Source organism: Myxocyprinus asiaticus, chromosome 39 (assembly GCF_019703515.2).
Source record: "Myxocyprinus asiaticus isolate MX2 ecotype Aquarium Trade chromosome 39, UBuf_Myxa_2, whole genome shotgun sequence".
NCBI lineage: Eukaryota > Metazoa > Chordata > Actinopteri > Cypriniformes > Catostomidae > Myxocyprinus > Myxocyprinus asiaticus.
In genome coordinates this window covers 21437348-21454877 of record NC_059382.1, presented here as the reverse complement: position 1 = coordinate 21454877, position 17530 = coordinate 21437348, and the positions used below count along the sequence as shown (strand labels likewise).

Sequence of the window (17530 nt, the reverse complement as noted above, 5' to 3'; positions counted from 1 at the left end):
ACCTGTCAATCGTTTTGCTCGTTCTGATAGTGTTGTATTTGAAGTGGATCATTGAGGCTATGATTCATAATTTTTGTCAGTTGATGGCACTATTGTGCCACTGTTGAATTTGACAGTCACAGGAACAAACAATGCTGCTCTTTTGGCCTCAAAATTATCTTTGGAGGGCGGGGTTTTGGGATGAGGGGCGTGGCTAATTCAGCGGCTCAGTCACATAAATGCTTCAGAATGCTAAAATCGATTACAGAACCTTTAATGTTGCTGAGGCAGGCCGTCGGGATACTTAGAACAATATTTTTAAAGTGCCACAGAAACAATTTTGTACAAATTTACAGAGTTTTTACTGATTTCGGTTAAAGGTCAACCCACAAAAGCAGACTTGTAGTTGAATTTGCAAAACATTAAACAAAGTATTTTAACACACATCACCTTTAAACAATGTCTCCTACCCCTAATATAAGAATCTGAGTAATGTCAGCACAATGCTGCCAACAGTGTGCACAGGTTTATTTCATTGAAAGAAATAAAATCACATATAATTATTATTTACACAAGTAGAAAAATAATGATTGTAAAAAGAACTAAAAGAAATCCACACAGCATCTCTGCCAATGGAGAAACGTCAATTGCCTCTTGTGTTAAAACACTGACATCTCATTTATTACAACTCTCAATGTACACAAGGTCACTCCATTGTGAATGCAGAGAACAAAATGCAGTTCTAACTCTACACACTCTCAATAGCTCAAGATCTTGCACATCATTCAATACCAAAAAGGAATTGCACATTACAAAGGCATTACAAACTAAAAATATGACAATAGAGATTGTGTCTTGTATTCTAAAGCTAACTTTCCTCCATAAATACTTCCTTTTGCTAATTAAATCCACTGTATTTTCTTATAACAGAATCACAGGTTTATGTAGCCAAGAAATAAAAAGAGTACAGTGTGGAAAAATAGAAATGAAAAAGAAACAATTTATTAAGAACAGCAATGACATTCTTAGGCCACAATTGTTACAGTACAACATCAAAGGCCAAACTGTCCTCCAAAGAGTGGTCCGGGCCCAGAGGCCTGTGTGTGTGTTTATATTTGTGTGTGTAGTGTTTCCATGCATGGAGATCCTAGCATAGCAGGGGTGATGCAAGTCCATCATGGTCCCACGGCATCTGCTTCTACTCAACTCTGAAACACAGTAAGGGTGCAGCAGCCTAGTAAGCACCCACCTGTGAGAGCAGCAAACCTATGATTAGTTCAATGTCACTTACGAACTAATAACAAGGGAGTATGTATTTAAATGCAGTAGTGTAATGCAAAATCATTTTCAAAATAAGAGGAATTTCAGTGGAATATCAGCCAGTTTGCATGTCCCCATTTGTGATAAATGGGGACATGCAAACTGGCTTATACAGGTGCATCTCAATAAATTAGAATGTCGTGGAAAAGTTCATTTATTTCAGTAATTCAACTCAAATTGTGAAACTTGTGTATTAAATAAATTCAATGCACACAGACTGAAGTAGTTTAAGTCTTTGGTTCTTTTAATTGTGATGATTTTGGCTCACATTTAACAAAAACCCACCAATTCACTATCTCAACAAATTAGAATATGGTGACATGCCAATCAGCTAATCAACTCAAAACACCTGCAAAGGTTTCCTGAGCCTTCAAAATGGTCTCTTCAGTTTGGTTCACTAGGCTACACAATCATGGGGAAGACTGCTGATCTGACAGTTGTCCAGAAGACAATCATTGACACCCTTCACAAGGAGGGTAAGCCACAAACATTCATTGCCAAAGAAGCTGGCTGTTCACAGAGTGTTGTATCCAAGCATGTTAACAGAAAGTTGAGTGGAAGGAAAAAGTGTGGAAGAAAAAGATGCACAACCAACCGAGAGAACCACAGCCTTATGAGGATTGTCAAGCAAAATCGATTCAAGAATTTGGGTGAACTTCACAAGGAATGGACTGAGGCTGGGGTCAAGGCATCAAGAGCCACCACACACAGACGTGTCAAGGAATTTGGCTACAGTTGTCGTATTCCTCTTGTTAAGCCACTACTGAACCACAGACAACGTCAGAGGCGTCTTACCTGGGCTAAGGAGAAGAAGAACTGGACTGTTGCCCAGTGGTCCAAAGTCCTCTTTTCAGATGAGAGCAAGTTTTGTATTTCATTTGGAAACCAAGGTCCTAGAGTCTGGAGGAAAGGTGGAGAAGCTCATAGCCCAAGTTGCTTGAAGTCCAGTGTTAAGTTTCCACAGTCTGTGATGATTTGGGGTGCAATGTCATCTGCTGGTGTTGGTCCATTGTGTTTTTTGAAAACCAAAGTCACTGCACCCGTTTACCAAGAAATTTTGGAGCACTTCATGCTTCCTTCTGCTGACCAGCTTTTTAAAGATGCTGATTTCATTTTCCAGCAGGATTTGGCACCTGCCCACACTGCCAAAAGCACCAAAAGTTGGTTAAATGACCATGGTGTTGGTGTGCTTGACTGGCCAGCAAACTCACCAGACCTGAACCCCATAGAGAATCTATGGGGTATTGTCAAGAGGAAAATGAGAAACAAGAGACCAAAAAATGCAGATGAGCTGAAGGCCACTGTCAAAGAAACCTGGGCTTCCATACCACCTCAGCAGTGCCATAAACTGATCACCTCCATGCCACGCCGAATTGAGGCAGTAATTAAAGCAAAAGGAGCCCCTACCAAGTATTGAGTACATATACAGTAAATGAACATACTTTCCAGAAGGCCAACAATTCACTAAAAATGTTTTTTTTATTGGTCTTATGATGTATTCTAATTTGTTGAGATAGTGAATTGGTGGGTTTTTGTTAAATGTGAGCCAAAATCATCACAATTAAAAGAACCAAAGACTTAAATTACTTCAGTCTGTGTGCACTGAATTTATTTAATACACGAGTTTCACAATTTGAGTTGAATTACTGAAATAAATTAACTTTTCCACGACATTCTAATTTATTGAGATGCACCTGTATATATATATAAGCCAGTATATATATATATATATATATATACAGTTGTAGTCAGAAGTTTACATAAACTTAGGTTGAAGTCATTAAAACTCATTTTTTAACCACTCCACATATGTCATATTAGCAAACTATAGTTTTGGCAAGTCGTTTAGGACATCTACTTCGTGCATGACATGAGTAATTTTTCCAACAATTGTTTACAGACAGATTGTTTCACTTTTAATTGACTATATCACAATTACAGTGGGTCAGAAGTTTACATATACCAAGTTAACTGTGTCTTTAAGCAGCTTGGAATATTCCAGAAAATTATGTCAAGCCTTTAGGCAATTAGCCAATTAGATTCTGATAGGATAATTGGAGTCAATTGGAGGTGTACTTGTGGATGTATTTTAAGGCCTACCTACAAACTCAAGTGCCTCTTTGCTTGACATCATTGGAAAACCAAAATAAATCAGCCAAGACCTCAGAAAAAAATGTGGACCTCCACAAGTCTGGTTTATCCTTGGGAGCCATTTCCAAATGCCTGAAGGTACCACGTTCATCTGTACAAACAATAGTACGCAAGTACAAACACCATGGGACCACGCAGCCATCATACCGCTCAGGAAGGAGACGTATTCTGTCTCCTAGAGATGAACGTAGTTTGGTGAGAAAAGTGCAAATCAATCCCAGAACTACACCAAGGGACCTTGTGAAGATGCTGGAGGAAACAGGTAGACAAGTATCTATATCCACAGTAAAACGAGTCCTATATCGACATAACCTGAAAGGCTGCTCAGCAAGGAAGAAGCCACTGCTCCAAAACCGCCATAAAAAAGCCAGACTATAGTTTGCAAATGCACATGGGGACAAAGATCTTACTTTTCGAAGAAATGTCCTCTGGTCTGATGAATCAAAAATGGAACTGTTTGGCCATAATGACCATCGTTATGTTTGGAGGAAAAAGGGTGAAGCTTGCATGCCGAAGATCACCATCCCAACCGTGAAGCATGGGGGTGGCAGCATCATGTTGTGGGGGTGCTTTGCTGCCGGAGGGACTGGTGCACTTCACAAAATAGATGGCATCATGAGGAAGGAAAATGATGTGGATGTATTGAAGCAACATCTCAAGACATTAGCCAGGAAGTTAAAGCTTGGTCGCAAATGGGTCTTCCAAATGGACAATGACCCCAAGCATACCTCCAAAGTTGTGGAAAAATGGCTTAAGGACAACAAAGTCAAGGTATTGGAGTGGCCAACACAAAGCCCTGACCTCAATCTGATAGAAAATTTGTGGGCAGAACTGAAAAAGCATGTGCGAGCAAAGAGACCTACAAACCTGACTCAGTTACACCAGTTCTGTCTGGAGGAATGGGCCAAAAAGCAACTTATTGGAAGAAGCTTGTGGAAGGCTCCCCAAAACATTTGACCAAGTTAAACAATTTAAAGACAATGCTACCAAATACTAACAAAGTGTATGTAAACTTCTGACCCACTGGGAATGTGATGAAAGAAATAAAAGCTGAAATAAATAATTCTCTCTACTATTATTCTGACATTTCACATTCTTAAAATAGTGATCCTAACTAACCTAAGACAGGGAATGTTTTCTACAATTAAATGTCAGGAATTGTGAAAAACTGAGTTTAAATGTATTTGGCTTAGGTATATGTAAACTTCTGACTTCAACTGTATAAAAGTGTTTTGTTACTGCAGCAAGAAAATGATATGAGAACAAACAGATGTCATTTGAGGTCTTGGTTGCCTCATTTTGTGTATCACTGTTGTTATATGCCTCATCTAGATTTTGGGAACAAGATATGTCACTTGCAGCCAACTCTGGCCCAGTTGTCAGACTTGCTGTTTTTATGGGGATATGAAGGAGTGTGTGGGGACAGATAGGATCAAATATGAACTGAATGAATGTATGTTTTTGACTCTTGTGTTCTGCAAATCCTGTGTGTGTGTGTGTGTGTGTGTGTGTGTGTGTGTATATATATATATATAATTCTACCTACATTTTGAATTCTATTTTTTTTTTTTGTGCTTTTTATTGAAAATAAAATATCACACATTCAAGTACAGTATATAAATTTACAATACAATACTGTTTTTTTTACATTGCTTATCAGTATTTCATTTTGATAACACTGTCCATTTTTTTCCTTTTCTTACTGTAAATAATGTGGTGTGGTGCAATAATGATATCTGATTTTTGCATTGTTCTTCAAACCCGCAACTACACTGTAAAAAATGTAATTACATTTCATCCAGCTTATGGGGGTTTTTTTTTTTAGTCACAGATACTAGGAAATGTGAATTACTTTGCATCTACTTAAACACACACATTAGAACAACAAATGTGCAAGTTGCGAGTTCCTAGCATGCATTACAACGTAAATAAATTATGTGGTTAGTGTTGCTGTTTGCTGAGTTTATTTATGCCGTTATTGTTTTTTGTTGCCACTCTTAGTTAATTGTTCTGTGGTGATGTTAAGAGCTTATCTTTTAACTTAATGAGGTTTGTTAATTGTCACTGTTATTGTGGTTTGTAACTCACTTCTACAAGTAAAGTCCTCTTCTCCTCCTAACTAGGGTTTGGCTTTTCTGGGGACTTCTGAAGCTGTATAGAAGGGAAACATTGGTTACACATTCAACAAATCATTTAATTCTCATATAGAAGGTCATTATCTCACTGTACAGTTGAGTGCAACGAAATGCATGAATGAATACAATTCCCAATGTATTTGTATTTTTCTCAGGATTTCTTCAGTGCAGTTACCATAAAGTTTGGATTTCCCATTAAATAGTCTTATCTCTAGAAACAGAAGTTTAATTTAGGGGGAAAAAAAGCAGTTCCTGTCAGTTGGTATTAATGATTCAACAAGACAAACAGAGGTTTCAATGAGACACAGCATATTTGAGCTGTTAAGAGAGAAACTGTCCATGTTTATTCGAGTTGGAGCGATTCATTAGTCACACCTATTCTGAATCACAATTACCATAATTTCTCTTAAAATTCTTAACACTCTCTAATCTACCTTAGTGGAAATAAAAACCAACTTGATCGTTTCCTGTAAAAGATGTGCTCAAAGATATCGTTATGAAATATTACAAACAGGAATTATTTATTTTTATTTTTTATATCAGATTTATAAAAAAAATAAAAATAAAAAAAAATTCAAGAGTCTGTACAAGAGGGGGCAGTCTAAACCTTCTAACTGTAAGAGTCTGGCTTCAACTGTGAAAGCCAGTGTTTGAAATGAGGCCACAGAACTAACCACTAATGTAAGCGGATGGATGCCTTCCCAAAAAATAAACACACGAGACCAGAAGATAACAAGCTGCAGGAGATCACAGGACAGGTTTTTAACCAGTAAATGAGACAAACAGAAATAGCTAGGAATCAGAGTGAGTGGATTGAAGCAGATGGAAATTTAAGATCTCCAATGACCATCATTTGATCATAGGTATAGAAAAATCAATGAAAAAACCCACTATTTATGAAGAGAGCTTAAGAACGGCAGAATATCTACCATACCTGTGTCTGTTCTTTAAGAAAATCAGGTAGCTGAAATTCACCTTTAAAGACCTGGAAAAACAGAGAGCTGATTTTAGAGGCTGTTACACTGTGCAAACACAGGAACTACAACACAGCTAATTTTCCTCAGTACAGTTTTACCAAATTATTGAATTGTATAATTAATAGGAGTTTCCATCAAATCCTTCCAGGTTTTTTTTTTTCTTTCCAAGAACACCTCAGTTTTTTCTCTGCCTTAAAGAAATACACAAATTCTCACAAAAGTGAAAATTCTTTCATCATTTACTCATGTCGTTTCAAACCTACAGGCTCTTATTTGTTTCCCATGTAACACAAAAGCAGACATTTTTGAAGAAATATTACTATACAGCTCTTGCCATAAAATGTCAGTTTATAGTGACCAGGGGCTGTCAAGCTCACAAAAGGAGAAACAACAAAAAAGCAGATTGTCAAAGAACATCACTCACACTCATCATTGGTTCTTGCGTGTGTAGCAGCCAAACATGACACGGCATATTTTATTTTAAATGCAAACACTAACTAGACACAAGTTTTGGGGGAGGTATTATTATAACAATAATAAATAATCATTTTGGTCAGTTCCTCACACAAACCTATCCTATGGCTTCAGAAGTCTCCGATGAACGACTATAGAAAAAAGCAATACAGTAAATGAGTCTTTTGGACAACTATGGTGTTTTATTTATTTATTGTCCTTTTTGAAGCTTGACAATCAATGGACACTACAAACTGCCGTTTTATGGCAAGAGCTGTTAAAAGTTCTTAAAGAATGTTTAATTTAGTGTTCCACAGAAAAAATAACATTTCATGAGAACATGAGTGTGAGTAAATAATGGCAGAATTGTCATATATGGGTCAATTGTTCCTTAAGTTTCCTTGTAAAAAAAACTTCTTCCAAATGCATCAGTACAATTGATTTTTCTGTTTCCAGGCAGCAGGAATGGCCAAATGAAAAGCTTTGCATTCAGGCACTGTGCGAATAACAGACTCCTCTTATGTGAAACACTCTCTTGCGCTGCTAGGAGGATATTGTGTGTCAATTCCCAGGGTGTCTAACTTCACGAAATTCACACAACTGATCCAGGCATTGGAGGCAGGGATGAAAGAAAGAGTGAAAGATTGGGAGAGAAAGAAAGTATAAAAGGCAAAAGAGACAGACTGAATGTTGTTCACGGTGGATATGAGAACCAGCCAGCGTGTCTGCTCCAGAAAGCATTTGAGCAGAACCAAAAAGGGCAGGAAGGACAGGACCAACAATCTCCAATTAAGACCAATCCAGCTGATCTCATTTGCTGGCCTTCAAAGCCTACGAAACTGGCAATAAGGGACTTGCTGTCTAGCATGCAAGTGTTTGGGGTGTATGCGTTGAATGTGTATCTATGTGTGCAAAGGAGCAAAGTGGTGGCCCAAGGAGGAGCCAGACAACTCAGCGGTGAACCCAGTATTTCAAAACACTTTTCGCTGTTGCAGGTCTAGACTATGAGAAACCTGAAGCGCTGTCTATTTCTTGACTTTCCAGTAGAGGGGCTGCTACTGGGAAGTGAGTTATTAGAGCCATACAAAAGTCTCTTTCTTATAAATGACCCCCATTTCCAGTTGGTCAAGAGTAAGCTGGGTGATATAGCTAAAAATCATTAAAAACAAATTTAGCCTTCTGATAATCTTCGGGAAAAAAATATCAATACTCATGTATCTGCTCCAAAATGGCTTAAAAGAGTGTTTTAATATCCAATCAAAGGAACCATAATTTTGACCAAACAGCCAATGTTGCAAAGTAGATTCAATATGTTTAATGCAGAAACAAAATACACTAAAATGTAGTTAAAAGTAATCAAGGTATGTTTTCCTCACCGTTTATAATTCAATGAACGCAAAGAATAATGAGTATTTAATTTTTATTTATATGCACCCATTAACAATTAGGGTTAGGTACTGTAAAAGTACTGATTTTCGGATTTAACACGATCTTCATTTGAACAACCCCAACATCTATTCTTAAAATCCCAAGATCAATCTTTCACTCTATGCACAACCATCTACAATGAGAGTAAATCACTAGCAAATGCGACTAAATTTCACTCACTATGCGACTAAACATGTCTATTGTAAATTTTGTTAAAAGCTAAAATGTGACCAAAATGATGAAAACTAATGATAATATATATATATATATATATATATATATATATATATATATATATATATATATTAATTAATTAACATTCCGTAATGTGCCAACTTAGAAGCTCCCATGTATAATTAATAGCATTAGCTGAGAGATCATTTCTTTCATATGTAAGCAAAATAGACGTAATAACTGAAATATACCCAAATGAATAAGAATCTAATACTAGGCTATCGAAATCAGAATCAAATTTAATCAAGAGCTTGTGAATCAGAATTGAATCGGGAAATCTGTATCAATACCTCAATACATAATAAAATTGTTTTCTCACAATTTTTTAAATAACATTTTTTTTTATTCATGGAAAATGTCGTAGAGGACTACTGTGAACATGACGCAAATGAATATTTGAACCAGAGTTTTGAATAGATTGGAAAAGTTTAACTGCTTCACAGAAATAAATCGAATGTCATTTTTGCTACTGACATTTAAATCAGAGTAACTTTTAAAATACTGTATCTGTTTCAATGCTCTCATATTTGCAATTCATAAGACAAGGTAGGATTGTAAAACTAATCTAATGGCGAAGTCTTTATGGCCAAATAAAAAGTGCATTAAAATCATTGTGATTTTCAAGATTTTGCTTAATTTTATAATGTCAGCAAAATCATTGTGATTCATGAATATTCACTAATTCGGCCAGCACTAGTCAGGAGCAATGAGTACAGTCCGTAAGGAATGAACTAATCAAGCCAGATTTTCCCCCCATTTGTTTTCCTTTCATTTAATTCTCATTTGTGCTAGAGAACATGTTCAGCCAAAAATGATTGGCATGAAACATCCTGACAGGAAAGGCAAAGCTCCCAAAGACTGATCAGTCCTGTCTTGCCTTTCCTCAACATAAAACGCATTCATCTGAGCTGACAGAATCTGCAATGGGGACAAAAAAATCTGAGCAATCTTCTAACTGGCCCTGTTGAGATTGTTTGCGTTAAAGGCATTTTCTCTTGGATAGGGTATCGAGTGAATTTGGCTCGCTCTCCCTATCACAGCCAGCTCAGCCCTGGGATATGACTGTTATACAAGACTTCAGACCCAATTACAGAGAGGAGTCTCTAGGCACCGGTTAAAGAGAGCTGGTATCACTAGTGGGTCAAGAGGTGGGATTTAGTCAGTGGGTGTAGAGGGAGTGGAGCTCGGAATGGGTTCTTTTGGGTCGATCTGGCTAACCAAGCTTGCGGTTGAGAGACTGAATGGAAATTATTTGCAGCTCGAAAGGCACGCATGTTTCCCATTTCGAAATAATCTATCGCCCAAAGACTGTTAACCTCACGAAATTCTGCTCCTTCTTTTTTAAAGGGGGTCCTCAAGAGGAAAGAAACAGCTATTCAGTGGGTTGAACGAAAAGTCAACTAATTGGTCAAGAAGTCATTTATAATTAGGTTATTATTATTATTAGAAATAATGTTTATTTTTTATCTTTTTGATCATCAACTGACTGTAAATAACAGAAAGGATTTTAAAAGAGACATGAAATGAAAATGGGGCTCCTGGGTCTCATCTTTGGATACAAAATACAGAGAACGAAGTAAAAGGAAACTTCTACTTATATATGTATGACTTGCTTGTACAACTATTTATTGTACACATTCTCAAATTCAAATCTACAAACTCTCAAGTTTTGCAACACTTTTACCTTCTAGCAGATGTCCAACAAGCGTGTTACGGGTCATGTTTTGAAACGGAGAATGTTGTGAAAACATTCCGGGGAAAAGTTTAACAAAAGTCAGAGTTGATGTAGTTAAATTAAATGTCAATGCCATTTCATGGCTGAACTAATGTGATGGTGACTGCACGATCACGACAGATCTGGACCCACTGCAGCCAAAAAAGTTCAATTTCCTTAAGGGCGTGCACTCATGAGACACAACACACTGTAGAAGACGCTACTGAATAAAGCTTCTTATTCAGTAAAAGGATTGCGCCGCTCAAGTTCTTCATCATCACTACACAACTCAAGCTCTGGTGAGTAAAATCTCCATATTTACTCCCCAGTGCACAATAAAATACATATTTTAGTCGCATAGCGTGAAATTTGGTCACATATACAAGTCAAGCGCCACTATACGTTCTCCGTTTGAAAAGCGCTGCAGAGAGTGTCTTGTTTTGATTTAAGTGCTGGCACTGCCCATGTAATGATGCATTGGCTCGCTATTTGAAAGGTCAGCAGCAAAGGGGTCAAAGTTGAAATTATTTTAACTTTGAGAGGCGCGTTACAACAATTGATGGAAGCGCAGTGCGGCACCAGAGTTACACTGAAGCTCACGCTTCACTCCATAAAGTTAAATGAGTTGAGCAACGTTGATGTGAGTCATGTGGAAGTCCCTTATCGGTTAAAGCACTGCATGCTGGCAGTACTAATTAAAGCACCAATGCTTTAATAACAAAGAAAAGAAAACAAGTTGACCTCACTAATCAACAAAAGTGACCCATCTTTTCCAAGGTTGGAGAAAAATAATCTTTGGGGAAATCAGGCTCTCTCCTGCTCATATGCAAGTGATTAATGTCTTGAGATCTCGGCTATACCTAGATCTTCAGCCAGGTAAACTCCTTTTGTTAGTATGGGCGAGTCGCCAAACACAGTTCGGGAGGATTTGTAGAACACAAGAGTCAAAAACATACATTCATTCAGTTCATATTTGATCCTATCTGTCCCCACACACTCCTTCAAATCCCCATAAAAACAGCAAGTCTGACAACTGGGCCAGAGTTGGCTGCAAGTGACATATCTTGTTCCCAAAATCTAGATGAGGCATATAACAACAGTGATACGCAAAATGAGGCAACCAAGACCTCAAATGACATCTGTTTGTTCTCACATCATTGAATTTTTCATTGCTGCAGTAACAAAACACTTTTATACAGTTGAAGTCAGAAGTTTACATATACCTAAGCCAAATACATTTAAATTCAGTTTTTCAAAAGTCCTGACATTTAATTGTTGAAAACATTCCCTGTCTTAGGTTAGTTAGGATCACTATTTTAAGAATGTGAAATGTCAGAATAATAGTAGAGAGAATGATTTATTTCAGCTTTTATTTCTTTCATCACATTCCCAGTGGGTCAGAAGTTTACATACACTTTGTTAGTATTTGGCAGCATTGCCTTAAATTGTTTAACTTGAGTCAAACTTTTTGGGTAGCCTTCCACAAGCTTCTCACAATAAGTTGCTGGAATTTTGGCCCATTCCTCCAGACAGAACTGGTGTAACTGAGTCAGATTTGTAGGCCTCCTTGCTCGCACACGCTTTTTCAGTTCTGCCCACAAATCGGATTGAGGTCAGGGCTTTGTGATGGCCACTCCAATACCTTGACTTTGTTGTCCATAAGCCATTTTTCCACAACTTTGGAGGTATGCTTGGGGTCATTGTCCATTTGGAAGACCCATTTGTGACTGAGCTTTAACTTCATGGCTGATGTCTTGAGATGTTGCTTCAATATATCCACATCATTTTCCTTCCTCATGATGCCATCTATTTTGTGAAGTGCACCAGTCCCTCCTGCAGCAAAGCACCCCCACAATATGATGCTGCCACCCCCATGCTTCACGGTTGGGATGGTGTTCTTCAGCTTGCAAACCTCACCCTTCTTCCTCCAAACATAAAGTTGGTCATTATGGCCAAACAGTTCCATTTTTGTTTCATTAGACCAGAGGACATTTCTCTGAAAAGTAAGATCTTTGTCCCCATGTACACTTGCAAACTGTAGTCTGCTTTTTTATTATGGTTTTGGAGCAGTGGCTTCTTCCTTGATGAGCAGCCTTTCAGGTTATGTCGATATAGGACTTGCTTGTCTACCTGTTTCCTCCAGCATCTTCACAGGGTCCTTTGCTGTTGTTCTGGGATTGATTTGCACTTTTCACACCAAACTACGTTCATCTCTTGTAGACAGAATGTGTCTCTTTCCTGAGCGTTATGATGGCTGCGTGGTCCCATGATGTTTATACTTGCATATTATTGTTTGTACAGGTGAACGTGGTACCTTCAGGCATTTGGAAATTGCTCCCAAGGATGAACCAGACTTGTGGAGGTCCACAGTTTTTGTTTCTGATGTCTTGGCTGATTTCTTTTGATTTTCCCATGATGTCAAGCAAAGAGGCACTGAGTTTGAAGGTAGGCCTTAAAATACATCCACAGGTACACTTCCAATTCAGTACACCTCCTATCAGAAGCTAATTGGCTAATTGTCTAAAGGCCTGACATAATTTTGTGGAATTTTACAAGCTGCTTAAAGGCACAGTTAACTTAGTGTATGTAAACTTCTGACCCACTGAAATTTTTATATAGCCAATTAAAAGTGAAACAATCTGTTTGTAAACAATTGTTGGAAAAATGACTTGTGTCATGCACAAAGTAGATGTCCTGAACGACTTGCCAAAATTATGGTTTGCTAATATTAAATCTGTGGAGTGGTTAAATTATGGTTTTAATGACTTAAACTTAAGTGTATGTAAACTTCTGACTTCAACTGTAGTTCGAACAAGAACTTTTGAGTAGTGAGAATACAACTGACAAAGCCTGTGGGTAACTGAGTGAATGTTTGATTGAGACCTTCGTATCGGAGCAAAATTCTTCAAATCCTCACAGCTCATGGGCTCAGGGTAGGCAGCTCACATGGAAAAATTGACTGTGCAGCTCAGCAGGGGAAGCAGAGTCCTCCGTACTGGAATGTTTACATTCAGCACTGTTCTTTCAAAGCTATCAGTGTGGTTTGGTATACTGAACAATGGGTTTGTCTTCAAATACACTGAACGTGAAAAATGCATATCATATTGCCAAATACTCCAAAAAATACTATGTAGCAATAATAAATCCCTTCTGTCGTTCCTAACCCATATGACTTAGGAACACAAAAGGAGATGATGAAATTAATTAATAACTTGGACCTTCTTTTTAATGCAATGGCAGTGGACAGTGCCTCATTTATAGCTTAAAAATGACCCAAAATTATCATAAAAGTAGTCCATGCAGCTTGTGTCATATTCCAAGTTTTCTAAAAACATACGATAGGTTTTACCTGCAGTGAAAATCTTGATGTCTACTGCACGTTCATGAGCGTTATGAGAGAAGGGTTCTCAGTGGTTGTTCACCTTTAAAACAATGCAAGCTCTCCTTCAGGTGAGTCACATTGACTATTTTTATAATACTTTTGAGTATGACTTGGTAAAAAATATTTACTTTCCGATGCATCGTGATCTTCATTTGAACAATCTTTATATTATATCACTCGCATATGCAAACATATTTCACACTGTGTAACTAAAAATGTCTGTGATTAGACACTGGCTGTATATATTCAAATGTAATTTTTTTAATTTTTAGAAAGCTAAAATGTGACCAAAAAGATTAAAAACTAATCATAAAATAAAATTTCAAAAATGAATACTCTCATAATCTACCTAATTAGAAGGTCCCTTGAATAAAGAACAGCATTAGCTGAGAGATTTTCTTTTCATATGTATGCAAAATGGACATTTTAACATTTTAACACTGATTTGTTGAACACGTGCTAAAAATTCTGCAAAGTGCATTTTTAAATGATAAAATTGTTAATGAGGAGGGCTCAAATGACTTTACCTCATCTACTGTATGCATGATTAGAATTAAAATGGTATTTTTTTGTTTTTGATCAACAACTGATTGTAAAGGACAGAAAGGGTATCAAAAAAATTATTATTTAATGACAAATTGATTGCATAGATCATACAGGGAACACAGTCAAATCAAACTATTACTCTCAACACATTTCTGAACTTCTTCCCCACTATACTACACAACTGGTGAGTAAAATCTGAACATTTAACCAGCCAATACCTGCCAGCCAAATTTGGTTGCAAATGCGAGTATTTTCCTCTCATTGTAGTAGAGATTCCACATAGAGTAAAAGATAGATTTTGGGATTTAAGAATCTATATCGAGATCATTCAATGAACAATGCGATGCATCAGAACATTTATATTTTTACCCAGTCCTACTTTAAAGTGAGGCACAATACACTGACATTGTACTGAAAAGACAGCCCTCATTATTCATTAAAATATCTACTGTTATGTTCCACAAAAGACAAAGTCCTACAGGTTTGAAACAATATGACAGAGTAATCTATGACAGAATATTCATTTTCGACATTGGTTGCCAGGGAAAACAGTTAATTAGAAGTTAAGCATCATTTTTGACTGCAGAATGCCATAACTGACCCATCAGAATCAAGTATTCGAGAAACGTCATGTGCCTTATTCTACTTCAGGCACATGATGACCAGCCGTAGCTTGCAGGAAGGCAAATAAGAGCCAGCAAAGCACAAACATGAGTAGAGTTTACCTAGTGCAAACATTACCTAGTGCACATTTAAATAAAATCCAAAGTCTCATTAGTATAATTAGTATAATTTAAGGATTACCACCCAAGTAAGATGTTGTAATAATTGTCTTTGCTTTCCCCTTTATGTACAGACATGTTTAAAGAGCTTATGGTATATACGTTAAGGCACAGTACGGTGGTGTGTTTAATCCCTTATAGTAGTCAATAGTGCTGTCAGCACTGTGCAATAAAAGGAGAGGTGGTGAATAGACAGGAATGCTGACAGATATATGTAGCTGACTGTGTTTCAGCCCCGGGCAGAGGAGCTGCTGTCCCTGATCTCCCAGCGCCATGGGCTTTTGCACCATCACATCCAACATCACCTGCTGCAGTCTCCGACGAGAGGTGCAGCGGAGCATGGCAGAAACTGCAGAAGAGCTAGTGCTCACTGTTCCATATCACACAAACAGCAAAAAGCTATTCATCAAAGATGAATTAAAATGTGATAGGAGAGTCATATACCACAACTCTTGTAATGCAGGGTGACACTGCTGACTTAAAGCCCCTTGAGTTATGACTCTTTCACACCTATTCTTAGAAGCCCTGTACTACCACAAAACATGCAGGGAAGGGCATTATTAGCAGATTATTATAGACTAGATTCAACATGGATAACAAGTTATAATAACGTGCAATAAAGAGTAAAAAGCGAAATGATGACGGGGCCTGGGTAGCTCAGTGGTAAAATACGCTGGCTACCACCCCTGGAGTTTGCTAGTTCGAATCCCAGGGTGTGCTGAGTGACTCCAGCCAGGTCTCCTAAGCAACCAAATTGGCCCGGTTGCTAGGGAGGGTAGAGTCACATGGGGTAAACTCCTCGTGGTCGCTATAATGTGGTTCGTTCTCGGTGGGGCGCGTGGTGAGTTGAGCAACGCGCTCAACAAGCCACGTGATAAGATGCACAGGTTGATTGTCTCAGATGCGGAGGTAACTGGGATTCGTCCTCCACCACCCGGACTGAGGCGAATCACTACGCAACCACGAGGACTTAGAGCACATTGGGAATTGGGCATTCCAAATTGGGAGAAAAAAAAAGAAAATAAAAAAAAGAAAAGCGAAATGATGACAGAACTTTCTTTTGTGGAACCCAACAAAGATATTTAGCAGAATGTCCAGAGTGCAATGACAAAAAATGGGACTGGGGCTGATAGGCTCCATACAGACACAAAAGAACCATAAAAGGGGTCAATATGACTTGTGCACTATATTCCAAGTCTTCTGAAGGCATAAAATAAATTTTGTGAATAACAGTCTGAAATTCAAGTCGTTAAGTCTAAAAATATTCCTCTCCGATGTAGTTTTCAAATCACATTCAAGCTTTGTTTATGTGTTGCAACATGTTTGACAAGCGAGAACCAATGCAGCTTAACATCACTAACATCAAGTCTGGCACAGCATGCCAGATACATTTTTGTTTTATAAAAATAGTAGCATGGACATTCTTCAAAACATCTTTTGTGTTCCAATTTTTCATTTTAGGTGAACTAGGGGAGGGCGATGTGACCAAAATCTTATATCACGGTATGAGTAATTTTATATCATGATAACGATATACTTTATATCACGATATAATAATTTTGGGGGGAAAATCAAGAAAAATTGGCTAGTGTATTAAATAACGGGTAATTCTGTCAGTGAATTAAATACTTACAAATATTTCTTCTTATAGAATTTTCTCTTTATTTGGAGCTTGACAATAGTTAAAAGTACAAAAAAATACATGAATAAAAAAAAAAGTTTTGGTTTTAAATCATTCTTACCATAATGCTAAATTTCACATTATGCCACATTTCAGTCTTATACATTGTTGATCAATATTATTATAAACCTTCCTCAAGAAGCTCAAGATCTTCCCAAAGCAATACAGCATAGAGAATAATACACAAGTAGAAAAAATAAAATAAAAAATGAAATGGAAATAAAAACTTCTAGCAGAAAATTATTATTTTTCTGCTCCATGTTTGGTTTTGTGAGCCCACACCACAGATTTTTCACATGTTTTAATAACAAGCTCTTCTATGTTTTCTGGACTTTCTGTGGAGATGTTTTTCTCAGGGTTTTTCCTGAGTCAAAAATGATTACATAGCGCGTGTGATCCCGCTCTGTGCTCTCCTGTACACATCAGGGAGCATGCTTGACTCACGCGGACTTGCGTGCTCCAGAGATAGCGCACACGATGCACATGAAACACAGCGCGTGTCCAACAAGAAGCATATTAAGTGCTTATGAAACGTTGAACGCAAGATGAATGTAATTTCATTTGCTTGCTTGGGCGGCTGCCAGAAATGTTTTAAACCCTGTGTTTCTCTCACACTTGTCTCATGTGAAACCCTGCCCACTGATAGATAAGCCAATGCTGTGCACATGGATATTTACATATCGCGATACACACGATATAGCAAAATCTCTGTCGATTGACACTTTATACAGTATATCATCGCCATGAT

The 17530-nt window shown here is 37.6% G+C and overlaps 1 protein-coding gene across 8 annotated transcripts in view; it reads right to left on the bottom strand.

The window, feature by feature from the left end:
- Nucleotides 1–469: 469 nt before the first annotated feature.
- The window catches only part of LOC127429746 (protein-tyrosine sulfotransferase 1), a 66497-nt gene continuing 49436 nt past the window's right edge, over nt 470–17530 (bottom strand). For 5 of the 8 annotated variants that reach the window (XM_051678883.1, XM_051678881.1, XM_051678882.1 and 2 more), the window contains 3 exons: nt 6520–6570; nt 5539–5601; nt 470–1228 (listed from right to left, as the gene is read on the bottom strand). In XM_051678883.1, the coding sequence (XP_051534843.1) occupies nt 5566–5601; nt 6520–6570 (87 nt within the window). In that variant the 3' untranslated portion in view covers nt 470–1228; nt 5539–5565. The remainder of the gene's footprint in view (nt 1229–5538; nt 5602–6519; nt 6571–17530) is intronic. The other 3 variants (XM_051678885.1, XM_051678887.1, XM_051678886.1) reach the window with 3 other exon arrangements.